This window comes from Schistocerca piceifrons, chromosome 7 (assembly GCF_021461385.2).
Source record: "Schistocerca piceifrons isolate TAMUIC-IGC-003096 chromosome 7, iqSchPice1.1, whole genome shotgun sequence".
NCBI classification, from domain to species: Eukaryota; Metazoa; Arthropoda; class Insecta; order Orthoptera; family Acrididae; genus Schistocerca; species Schistocerca piceifrons.
This window is the reverse complement of record NC_060144.1, coordinates 212,215,219-212,241,233: the sequence shown is the minus strand read 5'-3', so window position 1 is coordinate 212,241,233 and position 26,015 is coordinate 212,215,219. Positions and strand designations below refer to the sequence as shown.

Genomic DNA, 26,015 nt, shown 5'->3' with positions numbered 1-26,015 from the left:
GCTTGTTAACATTTGCTTGCATCTTCCATAGCTTTCTCTTTCAGTGCTATCACACCTTTCTCATTCTCACTGTCAGCAAAAGTAACGCCATTACCAACAAGTTGTCATGGCTTCCTGAGTAGGTATTTTCCACAAACCCTTTTTGGGATCACACTGCGATGCAAAAATGCATGCTATTTTGAATTGGAACATGACTGCACAATGTCATGTGGGCAAGTTAGCTCATGCAATGGCTAAGTAAATCGAGTGCCTTTCCAAGTAGTAGATCTAATGTAACTTCCGTATTTTTTATATTTGAAAGTATGAATAATAAACACCTGCTAAGTACTTCATAAGAGCCCTTTACATATGTACATTTTAATATATCTAAATGGAACAAATGTTTTAATATTCTTTGTTGAAGACTTTAGTTAACCGAATAATATATTCCAAGATACAGGTGTGAATTTGTGGCATATTTATGAAACCATGCCAAATACTATCATTTTGTTCGGTGAAATTTTCTTAAATTTATAACAGACTTTACTCTTCATTTATACATGTAGCTCCAATTATGTGAAGTGATAAACACAGTACCTTATTCCCTATCAATACAGAACTAAGAGACCATATATTTCAAAACTGAGAAACATATGCAGTACAGCCAACTGTAAGAGATATTATGTTGTGCATTTGTGCTCACAGTGTATGAAAAATTCTACAAGTTACGAACATACCTTTCCTTGGACAGGATCATATAATCGCTGAATAAGTTGGATAACAGTTGATTTTCCACATCCTGAGCTACCAACTAATGCAACTGTTTCTCCATGTTTGATTCTGAGATTTAATCCCTGAAGGACCTGAAAAGAAAGATATTGGTAAAAAGTGACTCTTGAAACATTGTTTGTAACATATCTGCATTCAGAGCTTTGACGTAAAATGCCCTGCAAGTGAAAGAAAAACTAAAGGAAAATAAATGAATTCATTATGTTAATTTCTATAAAATGTTTTTCATATCTAATACCTACACACAAAGACACATATTTTTGGTTAAGTGTTACCATAAGACCCATCAAACATTCAGCAATTTCAGTAAAGATGTTACCATCAAAATTATTGTGTTTAAACATGTGTTCTCCAAAGAACTGCACTGCATTACAAGCAGTCATAACATGAACTTTAGGACAAAGCAATACATCAATTTATCATATCCACTTACATTCCTCTCAGAAAGTTTTTAAATTTTATGAGTTGGTCTCTTGATGGTGCTTCATACCATGCCTACGTTTTCTTCTGTGAGGCACAAGTAACATACTTGAGTCAAACAAAACATGTGTTTCATGACTTCATTCAGTCTCATTCATTTTTGTGGTTTGGTAGTGATAAGGAATTGCAGACAAACAAACATTTTTCAAGCATAGTTTGGCTAATATAGTAGATGGTAAGTAAACTGATTTAACATAAGCTATATGTTTTAGAATCTCTCCAGTGAACTGCAGTCTAATATTAACTTTCTGCATTATTAGGGCCCTGTAGTTGGTTCATTAATACCTGCTAAAACTGACATTCTGGTGTATCTCTACAACATATATGTTTCTATTATTTTATTTGTATTAATGTATAAAAGTGGTCTCAAACATCACATCACATTACATTTTCTTGTTTTGTTATTATGCCAACTTTTCAATTAGCCACCTATCAGAGAACGATTTCATTTCCTGGGTCATATTTGTAAGTGGTGAGCAGCTGATGTCAAATCATCTTTCCCTAGAAGTAATGAATATTGTAGCTCAAATCAGGAAACTCTTGTGCATTACTTAAACTTTTATGTTTTTTAATGAAATCACAACACGTTTCTAAACCTCAATAATACATTACTTTACAAATGATTACTAATTTCAGTTACTAGGCTTCCATAGCAGTAATCATGAAATTATATTTAAGTTAGCATGAATTTTACAGTCTTTAAGATATATATTATGGTGTTTCAGAATAATACACGTGAAGTAGTGAAAACCTACCACTCCTGATACAGGTTCTGTGTCTATGCACACTGTAGGCTACAGTAGCAATGGCTGAAAGTGTATCTCAGTACTATATAAATAAATGTACATAGCCACAAAATCTCTAGCATGAGCAGCATGTTTTCACTACTTAATGTTTACTGCTCTGAAATAATGTATTTTCCTAAAGATTGCAAAACTTAAGGCCATTGTTCTGTTTATTGTTATTTTTACAGATCTGAAAATGGCTGTCTAGCAACTAAAACTAGTGATAAATTGCAAAGTAATGTATAATTGTGATCGAGACAAACAACTTTATAAATTCTTTTTATAAAAGTTTCAGAAATCGTCTGAAGATGTCAGCTCTTACTAATTTTAATGTGGAGACTCATTTGTTTGATTAGTGTATACTGACCAAATGACATTTGTTCATCCTGGGACCATGTGTGTTGTTAGAAATTTGTGCAGTTTTTTGGGTCTTATGCACTCCAGAAAAAAATCCTTCCTACTGGTAATAGTCTTGCATTGCATTGAAAGCCAAATACAATATTTCCCCACAAGCTACAAAAAATTTTTACGCTTTTTGAACGGTCTTTTATTGTTGAGTGGTGTTTCTCTCTTACTTTCCAAACAAAATCACTTGTGGATAAGAACTCATATTACCTTGTGAAAGTGAATGATATCTTTACAAACCAATTTTGGATTCAAGAGAAGAGAATAACTGAAATGATTAATACTTACCGGAACATCTGGTCTAGACGGGTATTGGAAGTGAACATCAGTGAGTTGTATATCTCCCACAACACTATCTGGTCTTTTGCCAGACTCACTAAGGCTGTCAATCTGAGGAACTCTCTCGATGACAGAGAACACAGCAGCTGCAGCACCACATGCAACACTAAATGCTTCAAGGTGGGGCAGCCCCATTCCCATATTGAATGCTCCACCAAGCATACCAAAGAGAACCTACACACAGAGACTTTAATGAGTAAAATAAAGGAGAGAGAAAGTAAGAAACATAAGTGTTTTTGTTTCTCATCTCACATTTGATTCTCTACATGCACTAAAGTATTTTGTATTGCCTTCCTTTGTTCTTATGTGAGATATAAGTTGACCGTAATATAAATGTTTCACAATATGACTCAGACCATGATAATCTAGGTTTTTGTAGGAACGCTGTGGACTCTCTTCCAAGGAATTCTATTGGAAATCGATGGCCTGTTAAGCTTGGTTACTAAGAAAGTGTTACAGTAAGTATTACAGTTGAATTTTACTGGTAGATAGGTTATTTATAATAGAATTTTTGAAAAATACAACCTCCAAGACAGGAAACAGAAGGTACTTTTGGGTGAGATCAGCAAAGTGGGTAATGGGATAGAGACCAAGTGGGGCGCTGCACTCCATGGAGTCTCTTAATGATCTGTCCTTCATCTACTGCTGTTTCTCACGTATTGTATTTACCTGAATATAAGATAAGGTTTTTTTTCTAAACTCCTCATTCAAAAAAAATCAAGATCACCTTATATTCACAGATTAAACTATTGCTGCTGAGGTCAAGTTTTTTATGTTGTTTAATAGATTATATAGGGGTGGTCTTACATTTATAGGGGTCATCTCACATTTAGAGAGGAATCTTTGGCCACTGAGATCACATGCAAGTTTATTTTAAAGAATTGAGAAGGGTAGGGCTCGGCAAATGATACAGGTTTGAGATTTCCTAACACACCAAAGTGCTTGATATGGTATCAACACGGCTGAACCAATTGTGTGACACAAAATTACATAGTGTTAATGTAAAGAGTTATGTGAGAAACTATAAATTAGCCACAACAACAATCAATTGTTCTGATCAAAATTTGACAATTCTGTGAAACACAGGAGGAAATAGTATTAAATTCTATCATCTTGCAAACTTCTGTTGTATGCAAAAAGGTTCACAATAGATGTTTTCTTACATGTACGGATATCGCATAGAAATTTTAATGCTGCTTTTTAAGTAAAGGTAACATTCGAATATGGAAATATTGTCCTTCAAAAAACATTAGTTGATTCAGAACCAACATCAATATTTTATTTGGTTATGAAAGACTGTAGTGATTTACTGAGTGGATTGCAAATGAGAAATTTGCTAGGTGTTTGCATATTAGAATACTGGGTAAAAACATTATCAGCTTTTAATCACATTTAGAACATGATGGTGACATTCAATTGAAACAAGAAGGAAAATTAATCCAAAATGGAATGTCTAACAAAGGAAATAAATCACATGAAACTGACTGTAACTGTTATCATGAGAACAAATTACAGCAGCAAGACCCGTAATAGAGATAGCACCAACAGACATCACTAGATCATGGTATGAGTGAAAGTTCAAGAATGGGACTGAATCATAATTGTGATCTCTTAATTATGGATTAGTTCGTGTTGTTACATATGACCCACACACTAGCAGATATTGCAGTCTGTTTTTCACAGCTGCTCAAATTCAGCACTATGCAATGGTTGGAACAGGAACAGTTACACCTGCTTGGCAGAGAGCTAGGACAATTTCAGGGAGGGGAGCGGTGAGTGAGCAGCGAATTTTGTTATGTTGCCAACTGTGGAAATCCGTATCACATACTTTGACTTTTTATAAACATCCAACATGTTTAAACTGTGGTTTGCCTGAATCCATTTGTAGACAGAATTGAACTGACTTTAAAATTGGACAAACACTCAACAACAGTATTCATTTCGGCAGGAGACAGTAAAAGTCTAGATAGAGGTCAGTGGTGTACTTGCATGTTTCTTGCTGCAGCATTGTTGGTGCTCATTGTGAAGTACAATGGTAATGAAAGGGGGATGTGTAAGCTGGTTCTGAGCAGCCAGTGAGAGAGTGTTGGGCAGGCAATGTGTTTGGAAGCAAGGGATGTTGTAATATTCTCACATCAATATAGAAGTCAAATTCAGTACATATTCAGAAAAAAACTTCTGTTTTCTCAAGCCCACTGTAATGACAACCACAGAAATAGCAACACAGTGGGAAGAATCAGCCAAATATTTGCGACAACAAGGGTATAAATTTCACAGCAGTGCTATTATGACAATGGCAATGAGGATTAAAAATAGTGATACCACAGACAATATGGTTAGTATATAAAAAATAGAAAAGAAAATGGTCCAAAAATTAATGTAAACCATTTCTTTTTGTTTATTTTATTTTTCCTAGAATTATCAAAATGTAGACAATCAATAAATGCCATAAGTTTGGAATATCTATAATGTTAACTTTTTGGCAGAAACTTTATGCCAGTAAAACAGCCCATGATTTTAATTAGTCAGAATATGTTAATATTTTTCTCAAGGAGCCTCCTAAAAAATGGGGTAGCTGTCTTACATCCAGGGTCCTCTTATACTTGGGTAAATACGGTATATAAATGACTTATCCTTGTCATACAAAACTTGTAAGTTCACTACATTTACTGATGATCTAGCACTGTGATAAACAACAAACATTCCACCAGTCTAGAGGCTGATGGCAACAAATTACTCTCAGATCTCTTAACCTGATTCAAAGTAAACTCACTGTTGGTAAATCAGAGCAAAACTAATCATATCCTGTTCAATTCTGATAAAAAAAATCTCACAGCAGAAGCCTATTGTACACGACAGTCAGCAAATACAAAGGGTATACTGCACCAATTTTGTAGCCCACCATATCAATAGCAGATCATAAATTCCAGATCATAAAAAGATTGACTTCTGATACTTTTGCCTTTAGGTGAGTCTCACATATTGAAGACATCAGTGTCAAAAATCCCACTTATTTTGAGTACTTTCACACCATTATGTCTTTGGAATTATGTTCTGGGGCAGTTCACCTACATCAAAGAAAGTTTTCTTTTTCCAGAAATATGTTATCTGATTCTCCAAAGAACCTACTGTTACACAAAATTGTTAAGGCTTTCATGGCCACTTGTTGACAGACTGCCTATTGGATTCTGTCTTGGGTTCTTTGGCCTACATTCATCCGATGATTTTACTGATGTTTTGCCAGCACAAGTGGCTGCCATTGAACTGGAGCTGAGCTCATGGCCGCAGACTATATGTACCTGGCGCGCCAACGTCCGAGGGCTTCTCTGTGGTAATTTCCAGTGCAGTTCTCCTCTTGCTACCTGTGACAGTCATTCACGGCAGTACGGGAAGCCAGGATCTGTTTACCTTAAAGCTTTCCTCTTTCTTGTTGAACATGCAAATAGCTTCAACAAGAAAGAGGAAATCCTTAAGGTAAAAGGATCCTGGCTTCCCGTACTGCAGCGAACGACCGTCGCAGGTAGCAAGAGGAGAACTGCACTGGCAATGACCGTGGAGAAGCCCTCGGACGTTGGTGCGCCAGGTACATATAGTCTGCAGCCACGAGTTCAGCTCCTGTTCACCGCCGGTAGTGGGGGATGAAGCTTTGACAATGTCAGCCACTCATGCTGGCAAAACGTCATGAAAATCATCAGGTAAATGTCGGCCGAAGAACCCGAGACAGAAGCCAATAGGCAGATTGTCAACCTACTGTTACTTTTTAAGAAACTTGATAAACTTGCCACCACTTCCCAGTATGTTTATTTCATTATGAGCATCATGACTGATGATCCTTTGCACTATGAAACCAGTGAAAAGTATCATGATCACAATAAAAAAAGGAAGGCTGACCTCCATTACGCTTTCAAAACTCTAATCTGGGTACAGAAAGATGTATGGTATTCCAGTATTGAGATATTTAATTCACTGTAAAATAACACCAAAGGTCTGTGTAGTAACAGCACAATATTTAAAAGTAAAATTAAGATGTATTTACTCAATAAAAATTTTTATTCGCTAGATGCATTATGTAACAGAGATGTGTAGACCTCTTATCTCATATATTTTTATTGTTTCTTTGTTACATATTGGTGTGCAACATTTGCTTATCCTTGTATTATGTCCCTTTTTCACTTTGCTTCAGCTTTTATTTTAATTTAATGTTTTTATTATCTCTGCTACTATTTTTGTAGATTAACTGTACTTTCCATTGTTATATGTTCTACATAATTTACATTTATATATACTTTGACTCATTCCAAACCTTAGTGTCCCATATGCATAAAAGGTTCTATGGAATACGCACATAAATAAAATAAAATAAAATAAAATAAAAAGATGTTTTCAAAAAGTAAGTGCCAACCAATGATGATCTACTGACTTTAATTTCATCATGTGTGAGCATAATCAGTGAATCTGTCAGTAAAGCCTGCAAATATTTCCAACAACATCTATTCTGAAGATTTAGCTACTAGAAAATAAATTAAGAGACACCTTACAAGACATAACTGAGCACTGCAGTGTGAGGTTCAATAAAAATAAAAATGGAACATTACTCGAAGGAAAAATAAACATTATGAATTACAATGATAGACAGGAAAACAAACAAACAGATCAAAGGACAGACTTGACTGAAAGACATAATTATGATTACAAAGAGAACGAAACTGAGATGGACAGGACAATTACCCACATACAGCAGATAGGCCAAGAAAGTTCTTTCCTAATTTCTGAGAACTGAGAATAAACTGAGATAGTGTCCTATTGAAGGTGGCTACACAAAACTGGAAACATGCAGGAGCAACATGGATGCATGTTACTAAGCAAAATGCATAGAAAAGAACAGATGACATTTTTATTCAGGAGAGAATGTCAAATGTCAAATGGCTGATGACAAAGATGATAATACCATTGTCAATTATGATGATGAGTGATAGCAGGATGCAGGGACTGAGAGAGAAGAAATGCCAGGATAAAAGTATAGGCACAGAAAATAGGAGGAAATGTGAAAATAAGATATGTGGTACTTCTTGTGTATGTTGTTTTGCAACCTCAGCAAATTGTGTGATTGTATATTACTGTAATAATGAGCAACTAGAGTTGCTTTTTTCATATTTTATTTACTGCTATCAGTTTCAATGAATGGCTCATTCTCAAGCACTATCTTAGAAGATCTTATTTCTCCTTTTTTATTATTTGTTTATTTATTTTTTAAATGTACCACATGAGAATTAATAGTTACTTAAAACTGGAAGCAGAAGATAAATATAAAAGAGCAACTACTGTGGGTCATTATTGCAACAGATATACAGTTTGTCAGAAAAAGTCATTATTGATGATGAGATTTCAGGGTAGGAAAAGACATTTATGAAGAGATGTCCTTTTGTGATGGGCAACAGCATTACTACTGCTTTACATTAAATTGTAAAATTGTATTCCATGGATCCCATGGAGAAGCGTCTTTGAAATGGGAAAAGAAGTCAAAGACATACATATTATTTAGGTTTAATAAAATATGATACCTTAACACTATTGATTTTGAAATATTATGGTATTACAGTGCTGATGTTAAACTATAAAAGAACATGTAACATTAATAATAGAAGTTCTTATGAAGAAAGAACTACCCATCAGAGAGTTTTCTAGTGTTATCTCAAGCTCTATCACATTATGTACAAGACATTTAAAGTGCTCTTGGGACATTGCTGAACACAAGTACATCCATGTATCTGACTCCTTCTTATGCTAAAGTTAAGCCCTCGAAGTCTTTGCAGAGGTTGCTTTTAGACCCATTCATGCTTTTTATTATTTTTTGAAAGAAAGAAAATATTGGCAATGATAAAGGATGTTGATGAATATGTATATATTGAAGCATTTGTCAAAATACTAACTTTATTGAGGAGCTCTCAGGGGGACATTCTACAAAACAATGTATAATTCTTATAACATACTTCTGTGTGCTGAAAATACAATCCCTCTAAACTGAGTTTCTCTAAAAATTATTCTGTAACTCATTTGATAATGTAAATATGCAGAATAAACTAGTTTCTCCAGTTGTAAGTCTCCTATAGCAGTAATCACGTGCACTCCAAATGAAAGTGAACTAAAGTGTTTTATTGTGACTAAAGTATACGGTTTTCTATTAAGGTTGTAATCAACCTGCAGTCCTGAAAACTGAACGGTTTCAACTTCTTGTATTTCATTATTTGGGCAGTTTATTTCTACTGTTTGCCAAATTTTATGGGAAGTGCTGATGCTGTGCCCGTCAAATGATTCCACTATATTTGACATGTTCTGTACCTGAATGTTTCCAGTATGACATTTTCAGAAGCATTTAGAATAGTGAAAGCATTGTTTGGTTAATCCCTGTGGTGCCTAATTTCCACAAGGCTCTCTTGGTGCCCAGAGACAATAGTGATCATGTATGTGTACGTTTTGCATGCACTAATGTGTATTTCTTCATCTAATGAAATACATAGTCAGGAAGCTGAAGAATAATAAACAATTTACTTTTACATGGGCCTACATGCTGCTCTATGCCTCCTCTCTGTGCTGAGTAGTATTCTATTATAATTCATGTAGTTAAAATTTAATTATGTTGTTTATGACTGAGATATTTTTATTGCCGCATTCCACATCCAATGTGCATTTACAGAAGTAATTAACATACAGGGTGCTGTACATCTGTCTTCTCCTCCCCCACCCCCCACCCCCCACCCACAGTCCACAAAAAAAGGAGGACATTAAAATAAAATTTGACTCACAATGATAAGAACAGCTGGAGTGTACTCATAGTCACCCATAACTCTTGAGTCAATTATGAGTGTGACTCCATACCAGAATGCCAGTGCATAACTGCAGTATGTAATGAACCACATTGTTGCTGCACCAATACCAGTGAACATTCCTCTCTTGGTTCCCATTTTTTCAGCTAAAACCAGCTTGTCTTTATACCTGGAAGGAAAAAAGAGATTTTTGAACATATTTCATATTTCCCTTTTTCATAACTGCTTTGGAGTAAATAATTGAAATTCATTTACTGAAACATGTCAATGACTAGGTAGGAAAATTGTGAAAGAATTCTGCTGTTTTATTGTTAATTTATATAGACAAGTCTTGATGTAGTTTAGGTCTTTGTGTAACAATGAACAGTCTTTGCAGTCAATAAAAGAAATTTGTCACTTACAATAGCGTTAGAATATGCTCTATAAAATAAAATTTCCAATATTTTTAAATACTATTCACAGGAATGGGGTGAAAATTAATGCCTCTGTTTTTAAGTGAAAATTTTTAAAACTTATTAAATAAAATGAATATTATTAACACTCTACACCTTTATTATTCATGTCTACCACTCGCAACCCTCTGCCACCATAGGGCTCCAAATTGTAGTGTTTAACTTGATGGTGTATAATGTAACTATGTTGGTGCTTGAAGAACAGTGTGCTGTAATTGAGTTTTGAATTTGAAGAGTTCATTCACACCGGGAGCTCTCTCTCCTTCAGCATAACAATGCCACACCACAAATAAGCACTGTGACATCTGCAACACTCCAATGTCTTGAGTACAATATAACTGATCATCCTTTATACAGTCACGACTCGTCCCAGCCAATCTTCAGCTGTTTCCAGAACTTAAAGAATACCTTCAAGTTCTTCACATCGACAGTGATGAAGTAGTGAAAGCAGAGGTGTGGTCAACAAAGTCAAACATTCTACAGTGATGCTATCAACAGTCTGGTCTTTCATTGGGAGAAATATGTTCGTAGCCAAAGTGACTATGTAGATATGGAGACCAAACATGCTAATAATGTTTGTTTCACTTAAAAAGTTTTAAGAGTTTTCACATAAAAAATTTGGAAGCATTATTTTTCCGGATGCCTCATATAAGCCAATTTAGTTCAAGTCAATTACATTTCTCTAAATGAGACAGATTTGATTCTTCAATTTAAGAGTTGTACTGAAAATTAAAGTCTACTTTTATTTTAAGTATCCATGATGGTACTATTAGTACAATATTGTACAAGAAATTAATATTAATCAAGAACATTTGTCAGTAGATCCAAAATGAAAGGAAGATTTTTAAAAAAAAATGTATGAGTTTTTTTTTTTTTTTTTTTTTTTTTTTTTTTTTTTTTTTTTTTTTTTTTGTACATGTAGACATCTCAATAAAATTTTATAAGTTAACAAGTGTAGAAAAGACTTTTAATCTTTCTTACTTTCTCAATAAAATGATAAACACCTTACACACACACTATTAGCTGCATGACAACTGTGATTTATTTTATGTAAAGATGATAAATCAGAAAAAAGATGGCGATTCACCTGTCTACTTCCTTTTGTTGACCAGCAAATGCAACAACTGTGCGAACAGCACTGAGTACTTCTTCCACCACGGCTCCAGCCCTACCATATGAATTCTGCTCTTGAGCTGCCAGTGAACTTTGAACCTGTTAAATATTTAAACAGAAAGTGTTAAGTGTGACTTGCATTTAAATAACCTAAAAGTGAAACAAAGGGAATTTTACAGAGTGGTTAAGTGGGAAAGAGTAATGACATACAAGAAATGAAAATCAAAGGAATAAGTACAATAAAATTTAATGCGCAAGTAAGGTAACATGATGATAATAGTTTCAGCAGCAATCAACATTCTGTTTAACATGTAAATACAGAGCTGTAGGAGTCACTTAACAGTGTGAGCAACCTCACATGGGTGTGAACTCACACCACAAACAGCTGAATGCACCTAATAAGAAGCTAGTTGCTGAACTAATTCCAAGAAGCATTCACTGTAATCAGAGCACTCTTTGCATAATCCCTGTGATTTCCAATATCTTTACTAGGCTTTCTAGGGCAAATGTTTATAAAAGAAAGTTTTTCCAAATAACTATAGATACAGCCACATAATCTTTATGATTAATTTGCTGCTTTGATCGTTCTTGGTAAAACTGTTGAATCTTAAACAAACATGGGATTAAAATCACCTTTTGGCTCCCTAAAAAAATCAAGAAGATGTGCCCTGTGAGTCCCACCCATACATAATATGTCAAATGAATGTGGCAGTAGCTAGATGCTCATCCCATGCGGTAAGTCTCCCCTCACCCATGTTTCTGGGAGACTTTCCCAAAATCTCCCCCTTTTCCTTGACCTCCCCAGTCCTTTTCCTTCACCCCCTCTCATTCCTTTCTCTTCAACCATTCTGACTGAAGGAATAGCCACTAGCTCCAAAAGCTTGCCTAATTACAACCCTCTTTTATGTGTGTGTTCTGCCACTGCTTGGTGAGTAGATTTTTTATCCATCCAATTAAATTACTTCAGCAACAGAGTTAAAATATACAAGATAGCAATTCTGACAGTGCACACATCCCTTTTTGGCAAATGTTCTGAACTTCACTAGACAATTAGAGAGGATACTAATAAGATTTATTAGTAATAACTCAGAAATTACTGTATATGGAGATTTCAGTTCTGATAGATCTGATTGAAATGAAATGAAATGTCATGTGGCTAGACCTCCCATCAGGTAGACTGGTCATCTGGTGCAAGTCTTTTTAGTTGAAGCCACTTCAGTGACTTGCATGTCGATGGTGATGAGATGATGATGAAGACAACACAACACCCAGTCCCTGTGAGGAGAAAATCCCCAACCCAGCCAGGAATCGAATCCGGGCCCCTTTGCATGGCATTCTGCTGCGCTGACCACTCAGCTATTGAGGTGGACCCCAATAAATCTGATTGAGAGCACATAGGGTTACTGATGCCCAGATTTGGTTTCATCACCACAGTAACATCACCACCAAGAATTGAAAGCCATAGTGTGACACTAACTGAGAGTTTATTTCTAAATCTAACTGGCTTATATATGAGCCTATAATAAATAGTTTATCTGAGAAAGGATGCTCAAATGACAGCAATAAACCATCCTCACCAATTGGGTTTGTCTAAAAAGCGAAGAGTACAATTTCAAAGAATTGTAAATGCTGATGCAGTAACACTATTTATGAAGAATTGTTAGGATAAAAATGGGAAGAAGATAATTAAGGTCACAAAATAAATGCAAAAATTAAATACAAACAGCAGATAAATAGTGTATAAGGAAGAGCGGTGTCTTTTTGTAGCTCTTTTCTCATAATATACACAAATCACTGTAAAGTAAACTACAACAAATCCCAAAACGATCAATGTCAGTGGATCAGTATTACTCATAATTTTTTTGTTAGTATACTTTGTAGAAGTTACTTGCAGTGGCTGCTTCCACTTACTAAAATATTACTTGTCTCATTCCACTCACTGGAAGGCCCTCTTGCATGCTGGAATTATGGAACACAATGTATTGATACTCTTACAAGCAATAAATCCTAAACTTAGCTTTGATATGTAATCTCCTGATTAACCATTTAATTGTATAAAGATGTTGTACTACCTTGTACAAATGACTATAATATTTTATATCCTTCATCAAAGACTTTAATTGTGAACTAATGTCAAATAATTGTAGATGTAATGAGCAAATTCTTTGTTTTTCATTTTGTGGTCTTCCTTAAATTAGCCTCAAGACATTTGTCCACCAATCCATGGAAGGAGCACACACATAAAAAAAAAGGGTTTTAGGTATGCAAGCTTTCAGAGCCAGTGGCTCCTTCTTCTGGCAGACGGGTTGAAGGGGAAGGAAGAGGGGTGAAGGAAAAGGACTGTAGAGGTTTAGGAAAAGTGGTAGTGTTCTGAAAAGTCACCCAGAACCCCAGATCAGGGGAGACTTACCAGATGAAATTTGAAAACCTGAGATCTTAAAAGTGGAAGACAGGGCAATATGTAAGACACAGATTACTGCTAAAATGCCATGCACAAGTTAATAAGAGTGAAAAGCTAAGTGAACTGTATGTAATAGAGGTGGTAAGGAGACAGAGAAAAATAGACATGTCAGAAAATGAAAGATATAGGAAACTAAAATGGAGTGAAGAAATGAGTAGTTACAGTGAAGAAATGCTAAGATGGAAGAAATTAATGTAAATTAAGGCAAGGTGGGTAGCGAGAGCCAAGGCCATGTTGTAGCACTAGTTCCCACATGCGGAGTTGTCAGGAAATGGTGTCTGGATGAAGAATCCAGATGGTGCATGTTGTGAAACGGGCACCGAGGTCACAACTGTTATGTTGTAGAGCACGCTCTGCAACAGGATATTGTGTGTTGCTGGTATACACCCTCTGACTATCCCCATTTATTCTAACTGATAATCTGATGGTAGTCATGCCGATGTGAAAGGCAAATGTGTTATTTCACAGGTGGCCCTCCCTTTGATAGTATATGTCTTGACAGTTACCGGGCTAATGTAGATGGTAGTAGGAGGGTGCATAAGCAAGTACTGCAGAGAGTGATTGGTTGATTTGGGGGGAAGGGACCAAACAGCAAGGTCCTCGATCTCATTGGATTAGGGAAGAATGGGGAAGGAAGCCGGTCACGCCATCTCGGCATCTGCCTGAAGCGATTTAGGGAAATCATGGAAAACCTAAATCTGGATGGCCAGACTTGGGTTTGAACCATTGTCGTCATGAATGCAACTACAGTGTGTTAACCACTGTGCCACCTTGCTTGGTTATTGCAGAGAGGATGGTCTCAAGGGTAGGAGTCAATGGGTAGGGAGATGGGTTCAGAAGGAGTATAGAGTCTGACAAGGATATTGGGAGGGTGACAAAAAGTTATTATACAGGGTGTTTCAAAAATGACCGGTATATTTGAAACGGCAATAAAAACTAAACGAGCAGCAATAGAAATACACCGTTTGTTGCAATATGCTTGGGACAACAGTACATTTTCAGGCAGACAAACTTTCGAAATTACAATAGTTACAATTTTCAACAACAGATGGCGCTGCAGTCTGGGAAATGCTATAGTACGATAATTTCCACATATCCACCATGCGTAGCAATAATATGGTGTAGTCTCTGAATGAAATTACCCGAAACCTTTGACAACGTGTCTAGCGGAATGGCTTCACATGCAGATGAGATGTACTGCTTCAGCTGTTCAATTGTTTCTGGATTCTGGCGGTACACCTGGTCTTTCAAGTGTCCCCACAGAAAGAAGTCACAGGGGTTCATGTCTGGCGAATAGGGAGGCCAATCCATGCCGCCTCCTGTATGTTTCGGATAGCCCAAAGCAATCACACGATCATCGAAATATTCATTCAGAAAATTAAAGACGTCGGCCGTGCGATGTGGCCGGGCACCATCTTGCATAAACCATGAGGTGTTCGCAGTGTCGTCTAAGGCAGTTTGTACTGCCACAAATTCACGAAGAATGTCCAGATAGCGTGATGCAGTAATCGTTTCGGATCTGAAAAATGGGCCAATGATTCCTTTGGAAGAAATGGCGGCCCAGACAAGTACTTTTTGAGGATGCAGGGACGACGGGACTGCAACATGGGGCTTTTCGGTTCCCCATATGCGCCAGTTCTGTTTATTGACGAAGCCGTCCAGGTAAAAATAAGCTTCATCAGTAAACCAAATGCTGCCCACAAGCATATCGCCGTCATCAATCCTGTGCACTATATCGTTAGCGAATGTCTCTCGTGCAGCAATGGTAGCGGCACTGAGGGGTTGCTGCGTTTGAATTTTGTATGGATAGAGGTGTAAACTCTGGCGCATGAGACGATACATGGACGTTGGCGTCATTTAGACCGCAGCTGCAACACGGCGAACGGAAACCCGAGGCCGCTGTTGGATCACCTGCTGCACTAGCTGCGCGTTGCCCTCTGTGGTTGCCGTACGCGGTCACCCTACCTTTCCAGCACGTTCATCCGTCATGTTTCCAGTCCGTTGAAATTTTTCAAACAGATCCTTTATTGTATCGCTTTTCGGTCCTTTGGTTACATTAAACCTCCGTTGAAAACTTCGTCTTGTTGCAACAACACTGTGTTCTAGGCGGTGCAATTCCAACACCAGAAAAATCCTCTGTTCTAAGGAATAAACCATGTTGTCTACAGCACACTTGCACGTTGTGAACAGCACACGCTTACAGCAGAAAGACGACGTACAGAATGGTGCAACCACAGACTGCGTTGTCTTCTATATCTTTCACATTACTTGCAGCACCATCTGTTGTTGAAAATTGTAACTACTGTAATTTCTAAAGTTTGTCTGCCTGAAAATGTACTGTTGTCCCAAGCATATTGCAACAAACGGTGTATTTCTATCGCTGCTCGTTTAGGTTTTATTGCCGTTTCAAATATACCGGTCATTTTTGAAACACCCTGTAGGTGTGGTAGATAAAATCTCTTGGACATGGTGGCTAAAATCTCAGATAGAATGGGCACCATTTCAGGGCATAAGTTTAGGAAGTCATGGCCTTGTCGAAGTGGTTGATTGATATATTCCAGACCAGGATAATACTAAGTGATAAGTGGCCTGCTGTGAAGCTGGTTTTTGGAGGGATCAGCAGTACCAGGATTGGAAGAGATGGCCTCGGAAATCTGCTTTTGAACTAGGTTGGTGAGGTAATTACATCCAGTGAAGTCTGAAGTGAGAATGGTGGTGTATTGCTGTAAACAGTCTGCATTCGAACAAATATGTTTGCCTCAAATGCCAAGCCTGCATGAGAGGGAACATTTGACATGGAAATGATGGCAACTATCAAAATGTAAGTACTGTTGTTTGTTAGTAGGTCTAATGCAGACAGAAGTGTGTAGCTGACCTCTGGTGCGGATGAGATCAACATCAAGGGAAGTGGCATGGGATTTGGAATAAGACCTTGTGAAATTTGATTGGCAGAAAGTATTTAGGGATTCCAGGTATTTTAACAGGTCAGCCTTACCATGAGTCCATATGGTAAAGATGCCATCAATGCATGTAAATCAGACCAAGGGTTGAAGGCTTATGGATCCCACGAAAGCCCCCTCCAAGGTTGGCATGGGAAGGACCCATACTGGGTCTCATGGCCATATTGTTGATCTGTCTGTATATCTGCCCCGCAAAGGTGAAGCAGTTGTTGGTATGTATAAAGTTGATCGAGATGAGCAGGAGGTTTGGAATCAGGTGGGTGCTGACTGAGGAAATGTTCAGCAGCAGACAGGCCATGTACGTGGAGGATGTCTGTATGGAGGGATGTGGCATCAATTTTTCTTATATAGGGGGGAAGTCTCTGTACTATGGGTTGCAGCTGTTGATGTTGCTTTGAAGCCAGCAACTATAGGACAGCCATGATGACTGAGTTTGTGGATCTTAGGAAAAATGTAAAAGATGGGAGAGCATGGTTTGTGTGAGGTAAGAAGTTCTACGGATTAAGGTGTTAGTCCTTGTGAGGGGCCTAAGGTTTTAAGGAGGCACTGCAGGTCAGTTTGAATCACAGAGATGGGATCTTGGTGGCAGGTGCTTACGCAGAGGTGTCAGACAGCTGATGTGGACCTTCACTAACATACTCCTGTCTCAAGTACCAGAGCTGTAGATTCTTTGTCTACTGGGAGGATAATGATGGAGTAATCAGCTTTTAGTGAATGTATGGCCTAGAGTTCTGCAGAGGAGAGGTTAGGATCATGTTGTAGGTGCCTGAGGAAGGGGTTGTGAAGCAATGTTGGGTGTGAGGAATTCTTGGAAGGCTTGTAAGTTATGATTTTGTGGTAGTGGTGGTGGATCAAGTTGGGATCATGTTCAGAACAGTTCAAGGCAAGGTTTAACATTAGATTTGCTGCTGGAAAGGATTCAGGACTGGGTTGCAAAGTGATACTTCCAGTTGACATTACATGTGTAGGAAAGTAGGTCCTTCACTAAAGCAGCCTGATTAAATGCAGGTTTAGGGCTGAAAGTGAAACCCTTGGATAATACAAATAATTCACAATGGGAGAGTGCTGTAGATGAGAGGTTTAGAGCACTGTATTGTTGTGATTGGTTCTTTGATTAATAGTTATTATTGGTCTGGGAGGCAGTGGTGAAGGTGGGGGTTGTTAAGGAGGTTGGCCAAGCTTGTTTTGTAGGAGAGGGTTGGTGGCTGTTTAGGGAGCTGCAGAGGGACAGTTTAGGAGAAAGTGGAATAGCTTTCTGAGGTGAAGTCTGGCATGTTCTTGCGGTTTGAAGTTGGTTTGGTGGATGACACCACCCATGGAAACATGAGGGGCAGATAACTGCACGATTTTGTAAGAGGGAAGTTTGGTGGAATGGAAATTGGTAGATGAGGTATACAGGTCACAGATTAACCAAGTAAGTGCAAGAGATTGTTGTATTCAAAACTGTAAAATAGCTTGGTGTAGGATTACTTTCAGAAACTGGGACTTTCAGTGTTATGCCTTTGGCAGTAACTCCAAGGGACAAGCAGGTTCCAATAAACAGAATGTGGAACTTTGGTTCTGATAGTGCAAAAGCAGGTTTTCGAAAAGAACAGATGTAATATGTGACAGTATTCATCATGGAAAGAGGACTGTTTGCTGTGATAAAATTGGTGGAAGTGGCAAAAAAGAGAAGCAGAGGGTGGAAAAAGATAGAAAAATGGAGGAAAAGCAAAGAAAAAATTTGGAAAAGTCAGAAAATTTCATACAAAAATTGAGAAAACAGATCATGATTAACAGAGAGAATTTCTTGCAGAAAAAGTGACCCATATGATACAAAAAAATGATTGGAAAAGAAAAAAATCCATAGAGAAAGTCAAGAAATGAGACAAAATTTTAAAAACTGAGCATGCAGAAAGAGTAAGTCACAGAGGAAAATTTAAATTACTTTGCTTGGCAAATAAAGTAATGTAAGAGACAGCAGTAAAACTTGGTCAGTGTGATGTGGCAAAAAGCAAACACATAAATAGGTGAAAGAATTATGTATGAACATCGTAAGTGGAAGATGGGAAAGGAAACACTTGTCAAATTTGCAAATAAACCAGCGAAATATGATTGACAAAGGCCTGAAATGCAGTGCAGTGTAAACAAATTGTTACATGCAGATTCATAAATAACAATGGGCTCATCTACGTGCACAGAAATTGGTACTAGAAAATATTTAGGAGTAAAGTGTTGATTAGTCTGGGTGGTACAGATAAACAAACGAATGGACTAGCACATAAGATAGAAAACAGAAAACGGTTTGAACAAGATGGAAGACAACAAAGACTGACAAGAGGTTTACATATCTACATCTACATCTACATCCATACTCTGCAAGCCACATGACGGTGTGTGGCGGAGGGTACCCTGAGTACCTCAATCGGTTCTCCCTTCTATTTCAGTCTCGTATTGTTCGTGGAAAGAAGGATTGTCAGTATCCTTCTGTGTGGGCTATAATCTCTCTGATTTTATCCTCGTGGTCTCTTCGCGAGATATACGTAGGAGGGAGCAATATACTGCTTGACTCTTCGGTGAAGGTACGTTCTCGAAACTTTAACAAAAGCCCGTACCAAGCTACTGAGCGTCTCTCCTGCGATTACTAAATGATCCTGTAATGAAGTGCGCTGCTCTCTGTTCGATCTTCTCTATCTCTTCTATCAACCCTATCTGGTACAGATCCCACACTGCTGAGCAGAATTCAAGCAGTGGGCAAACGAGTGTACTGTAACCTACTTCCTTTGTTTTCGGATTGCATTTCCTTAGGATTCTTCCAATGAATCTCAGTCTGGCATCTGCTTTACCGACGATCAACTTTAAATGATCATTCCATTTTAAATCACTCGTAATGCGTTGTTGTTGTTGTGGTCTTCAGTCCTGAGACTGGTTTGATGCAGCTCTCCATGCTACTCTATCCTGTGCAAGCCTCTTCATCTCCCAGTACCTACTGCAACCTACATCCTTCTGAATTTGCTTAGTGTATACATCTCTTGGTCTCCCTCTACGATTTTTACCCTCCAGCTGCCCTCCAATACTAAATTGGTGATCCCTTGATGCCTACCAACCGATCCCTTCTACTCCCAGATAATTTATGGAATTAACTGCTTCCAGTTGCTGACCTGCTATTTTGTAGCTAAATGATAAGGGATCTATCTTTCTATGTATTCGCAGCACATTACACTTTTCTACATTGAGATTGAATTGTCATTCCCTGCACCATGCATCAATTTGCTGCAGATCCTCCTGCATTTCAGAACAATTTTCCATTGTTACAACCTCTCGATACACCACAGCATCATCTGCAGAAAGCCTCAGTGAACTTCCGATGTCATCCACAAGGTCATTTATGTATATTGTGAACAGCAACAGTCCTATGACACTCCCCTGCGGCACACCTGAAATCACTCTTACTTCAGAAGACTTCTCTCCATTGAGAATGACATGCTGCGCTCTGTTATCTAGGAACTCTTCAATGCAATCACACAATTGGTCTGATAGTCCATATGCTCTTACTTTGTTCATTAAACGACTGTTGGGAACTGTATCGAACACCTTGCGGAAGTCAAGAAACACGGCATCCACCTGGGAACCCGTGTCTATGGCCCTCTGAGTCTCGTGGACGAATAGCGCGAGCTGGGTTTCACACGACCATCTTTTTCGAAACCCATGCTGATTCCTACAGAGTAGATTTCTAGTATCCAGAAAAGTCATTATACTCTAACATAATACGTGTTCCAAAATTCTACAACTGATCGACGTTAGAGACATAGGTCTATAGTTCTGCACATCTGTTCGACGTCCCTTCTTGAAAATGGGGATGACCTGTGCCCTTTTCCAATCCTTTGGAACGCTACACTCTTCTAGAGACCTACGGTACACCGCTGCAAGAAGGGGGCAAGTTCCTTCGCGTGCTCTGTGTAAAATCTAACTGGTATCCCATCAGGTCCAGTGGCCTTTCCTCTTTTGAGCGATTTTAATTGTTTCTCTATCCCTCTGTCGTCTATTTTGATATCTACCATTTTGTCATCTGTGCAACAATCTAGAGAAGGAACTACAGTGCAGTCATCCTCTGTGAAACAGCTTTGGAAAAAGACATTTAGTATTTCGGCCTTTAGTCTGTCATCCTCTTTTTCAGTACCATTTTGGTCACAGAGTGTTTGGACATTTTGTTTTGATCCACCTACCACTTTGACATAAGACCAAAATTTCTTAGGATTTTCTGCCAAGTCAGTACATAGAACTTTACTTTCAAATTCATTTAACACCTCTCGCATAGCCCTCCTCACACTACATTTCGCTTCGCGTAATTTTTGTTTGTCTGCAAGGCTTTGGCTATGTTCATGTTTGCTGTGAAGTTCCCTTTGCTTCCGCAACAGTTTTCTCACTCAGTTGTTGTACCACAGTGGCTCTTTTCCTTCTCTTATGATCTTGCTTGGCACATACTCATCTAACGCATATTGTACGATGGTTTTGAACTTTGTCCACTGATCCTCAACACTATCTGTACTTGAGACAAAACTTTTGTGTTGAGCCGTCAGGTACTCTGAAATCCGGTTTTTGTCACTTTTGCTAAACAGAAAAATCTTCCTACCTTTTTTAATATTTCTATTTACGGCTGAAATCATCGATGCAGTAACCGCTTAATGATCTCTGATTCCCTGTTCTGCATTAACTGTTTCAAATAGTTCGGGGCTGTTTGCCACCAGAATATGTTATCGCCATGAGTTGGTTCTCTGTTTAACGGCTCAAGGTAGTTTTCAGATAAAGCACTTTAAAAAATTTCACTGGATTCTTTGTCCCTGCCACCCATTATGAACATTTGAGTCTCCCAGTCTATATCCGGCAAATTAAAATCTCCACCCAGAACTATAACATGGTGGGGAAATATACTCGAAATATTTTCCAAATTATCCGTCAGGTGTTCAGCAACAACAGCTGCTGAGCCAGGGGGCCTATAGAGACATCCATTTACCATGTCGAGCATGCTTTAACAGTGACCTTCACCAAAATTATTTCACAAAATACACATAAGAAGAAACGATGACCAAACGGGCTAATATAACAACAAAAACAATTAATTTTTTACAATATAATGCAATTGGATTGATAAAAAAATCTACTCACCAAGCAGCAGCAGGAGAACATATATATAAAAAAGGGATTTTATGCATGACAGCTTTCAGAGGACACCACTTGTCACTCATTATTACCCTGGTCTTGAATGTATTAATCAGCTACTTCAACAAGGCCATGACTTCCTAATAAAAGACCTGAAATAAGGCCCATTCTGTCTGAGATTTTACCCAACACACCTAGAATAGCTTTTTGCCACCCTTCCAATATCCTTGTTGACCCCATGCTCCTTCTGCACCCATCACCCTACCCTATGGCTCCTACCCTTGCAATCGACCCCACTGCAAGACTTGCCCTGTGCACCCTCCTACCACCATCTATAACAGCCTTGTAACCAGCAAAAGATATACTATCAAAAGGAGAGCCACCTGTGAAATGACACATGTCATATACCAGCTGTTACATAAATACTGTTCGCCTGTTTACACAGGCATGGCTACCACCACGTTATCAATTTGGCTGAATGGACATAACAGAGGATGCATACTGGCAACATACAATACCCTGTTGCAGAGCATGCTCTACAACATAACAGTTGTGACCTTGGTGCCTGTTTCACCACATGTGCCATCCGGCTTCTTCCCCCGGTCACCAGTTACTCGGAACTCCGCTGGTGGGAACTAGTGCTACGACATGTCCTTGGTTCTCGCCATCCACCTGGTCGTAATTTACGTTAATTTCTTCCATCTCAGCATTTCTTCACAGTAACAACTCCTTTCTTCATTCCCTCTTAGTTTTCTACATCTTTCATTTACTGACCAGTCTATTTTTTTGCCATCCCCTTCTCAACTCTATTACATACAATGCACTTGGTTTTTACTCTTCTTAACCTGTGCATGATGTTTTAGCAGTAATCTCTATCTTGCATATTGCCCAATCTTCCACCTTTAACCTCTCAGGTTTTCAAATCTTGTCTGGTGTAGTCTCCTAAAATAAGTGTTTCCTTTTCATCCCATTCAGTAAGTCTCCCCTGGGTGTCTTTTCAAAACTCCACCCCTTTTCCTAAACCTCTCCAGTCCTTTTCCTTCACCCTTCTTCCTTCCCCCTTCAACCCTTCTATCAGAAGAAGAGGGCACTCACTTTGAAAGCTTGCATATGTAACCCCCCTTTTTTTATATATGTGTGTTTTCCTGCTGTCACTTGGTGAGTAGATTTTTTATCTATGCAATTACAGTACGTTGTCAAAGATTGATTATTTTCATTGTTAAAATATATGGTGTAACATTTTGTAAATCTGTAATAACTTACAGTCATTATTTCACTGAAAAATTATGTATTTTATATTTTATGAAGGAAAATGGTTTATAATTTGCTAATACAAACAAAAAGCTTTGTGTTGCGCTAACAGTTTTTGTGGGGGAGAACAGGGTTATCAAATTATTTGTGCAATCAGAATTAAGTACTCTTAAGGAACAGACTGATTTATTGAAAAGTTAGGTTTCTATTTGAATATTCAGGGAAAATATTATTTGTTTGGATATTTTAGATTAAATTGAAATTCTTTGGTATAATTTTCAACATGAAAAGTCAACTCCAATATTTTGAAAATTTTATAACTTGTATGACAATAACATCCATTGTCAAAATACAATTGTAGAAATTAAAATTCTTAATTTTAAAAATCTGCAATAAAACATACAACAGAAGAAATAAACGCATTGCTAAATGAAGTAAAATATGACAGGCAAGAATCGCATATAACACACAGGCAGAATGAGAGAAGATCTCAGAAAGTTGTTTAACTGTATTAAAGGAAAATCAGTTGACTAAATGAATAAATTATTAGACAGAATTTCTGGCTAGGGGGTGAAATATGTAGTACTGTAGTGAGGGTCTATGCTCGTCTTTGCTATAGGTGGGTCCCTCTCATCCTGGTGTCCAAGTGAGCTGTCCTATCTTTTTAATCCTTGCCAACATAAGATGAAACATTAGTTGCAAGAGAGAGGAACTTTTGATTCTTTCAAGTATCTATCAATAGTACTACGCAGTGCTGCCCAGAAATTCTGTTTCATAACTTACTGATATTAGCTTGTACACATCAAGAAGAACTTGTTCAATTTCAGTGATTTCCATGTGATGTTGTGTTATACACAATAAGTCTGCTGACATTCCACCTAGGCTTTTGTTTTCATGCATGTATATAAAAAGCTCATTTTTCTTACAATGGGGTTTATAGTTTGATGAAAGAAAATAAATGCAGGTTTTTTGTATCTGTGGCTTTGTCCAGGCTGCAATATTTTATTTTGCTAGTAGCTATTTCAGTTGTACCTGTGTTCATTCTGCAGCTCTGTCTTTCAGATGATGTTACCCTAAAAACATCTAGTAAACACCTTGGATATCAATTAGTTAGGACTGCATGCTTGTGGCAATTAACTATTGAAGTAATCTCTACCCAAATGTATTCAGATGCAATCCATATCACGTATGATGAGACCAAATGGTGGGCAATACACACCCATGTATGGATGTCTTTTTCCCATAAGTGATTTTCTAAGCTCTGCATAAACATTTTCGTAGACTGCTTCATCCAGGCCTTATCCTATGCTCAAAGAGTGACATGAATTAGAGCATAATTTCTCACTGAATCATGTTCTCAAAGATTTATTTTCAGAAACATACAAAAAATAAAAGAAAAACATACTGCTTTAATAATAACTTTATGAAATTAGAGTGTTAAATGAACAGAAAAATGGTATAAATTCAGGTACTCAATTCAAAGTTATTATCAAATTATTGTGATGCTGTACCATATTTTACCTTTGCAACAACAGATGTAGCAATAACAATTATTGGAGCACAGCTGAAAATCACAAGAGTCAATTTCCAGCCATGTAAGAATGACATCACAACTGAGGCAACAAAGGACATCAGTAAGTAAACGAACATGCCAAGTTTCTCACCAGTTCCATCCTGAATCTTATCCAAGTCCCTGCAATAAGTTAATATTTAGTGTATTTAATAAATAATACAAGCCCTGTGTATTTATGTTGATGTCAAATTGCATAAGAAATTATTATTTCTGCTGCAAATTTTCCTTCATACTCACCCCGTTATTCGACTGGCAAACGATGCTGCATTAGTTGTGTCAAACCATGCCATATCTTGTCGCATAACTGACCGCAGAAAAAGGGACCTGATTCTTTGAATCTGTGAAACAAGAAATAAGCATTTTTATGGGGTTAAGTGAAAAGCATCACACACACACACACACACAAATCATTTAACTTTGTTGTTGTTATTGTTGTTGTTGTTGTGGTGGTGGCGGTGGTGGTGCCTGCTCTTTAGTCCAAAGACTGGTGCGCAGCTCTCTGCTAGTCTATCTCATACAAACCTATCCAGTACAATTTTTTACACACACCCTCATCCCCACACGTCTCTCCATTATCAAACTGATGAACTGATTCAATTCAGTACCTCCTCATCTAATCTGCAGCATTATTCTGTAACATCGCTTTTCGTAAGCTTCTATTCTGTTCTGGTCGGAATTGTTTATCATCGATATTTCACACCTGCTCAATGGTATATTCCAAACATATACCTTCAGAAAAGTGCTTGTTAATATTGATATTTATATTTTATGGTGACAAATTCCCCTTTTTCAAAAATGCTTTTCTTACTATTGCCATTCTGCATTACACATACTCTCTACTTTGACTATCATTTTGTGAAAATCGTAAAACTTTGTAAAACTCTTCCATTACTTTCAGTGTCTCATTTCCTAATCTAATTCCCTCATAATCACCTAATTTAATTCAACATGTACTATTACTCCTGATTTACTCCTGTTGATTATTATCTTACAGCCTCTTTGCAATGTGTTATCCATTTCATTCAGCTGCTCTTTTGTTGCTTCTGACAGAATTGCAATGTCATCAACAAACCTCAAAGTTTTCATTTCTTCTTTCTGAATTTTGATTCCCTTTTCAAATTTCACATTGTTTTCTGTTAATGCTTGCTCAGTGTAAATATTGAGTAATATCAGGGATAGGCTACGATCACATCTCACTCCCTTCTTGACCAATGAGTTCTTCTCATGTACTCCAACTCTTTACAACTGCAGTCTGGTTTCTGTACATGCTGTAAATAACCTTTCATTCCTTGTATTTTATCCCTGCTACCTTCAGAATTTCAACAAGTGTTATCATTTTCAAAAGCTCTCTCTAAATTTATAAATGCTGCAAATGTAGATTTGCCTTTCTTTAACCTGACTTCTAAGATAAGTCATAGGGTCAGTGTTACCTTGCACATTGATACATTTCTCCAGGATCAAACTT

At 37.6% G+C, this 26,015-nt stretch overlaps 1 protein-coding gene across 2 annotated transcripts in view; it reads right to left on the bottom strand.

The window, feature by feature from the left end:
- LOC124804835 (multidrug resistance protein homolog 49-like) overlaps positions 1-26,015 on the bottom strand; it is a 211,947-nt gene that overhangs the window by 145,597 nt on the left and 40,335 nt on the right. For both annotated transcript variants that reach the window (XM_047265182.1, XM_047265181.1), the window contains 6 exons: positions 24,788-24,888; positions 24,499-24,670; positions 11,141-11,265; positions 9,581-9,770; positions 2,727-2,951; positions 717-842 (listed from right to left, as the gene is read on the bottom strand). In XM_047265182.1, the coding sequence (XP_047121138.1) occupies positions 717-842; positions 2,727-2,951; positions 9,581-9,770; positions 11,141-11,265; positions 24,499-24,670; positions 24,788-24,888 (939 nt within the window). The remainder of the gene's footprint in view (positions 1-716; positions 843-2,726; positions 2,952-9,580; positions 9,771-11,140; positions 11,266-24,498; positions 24,671-24,787; positions 24,889-26,015) is intronic.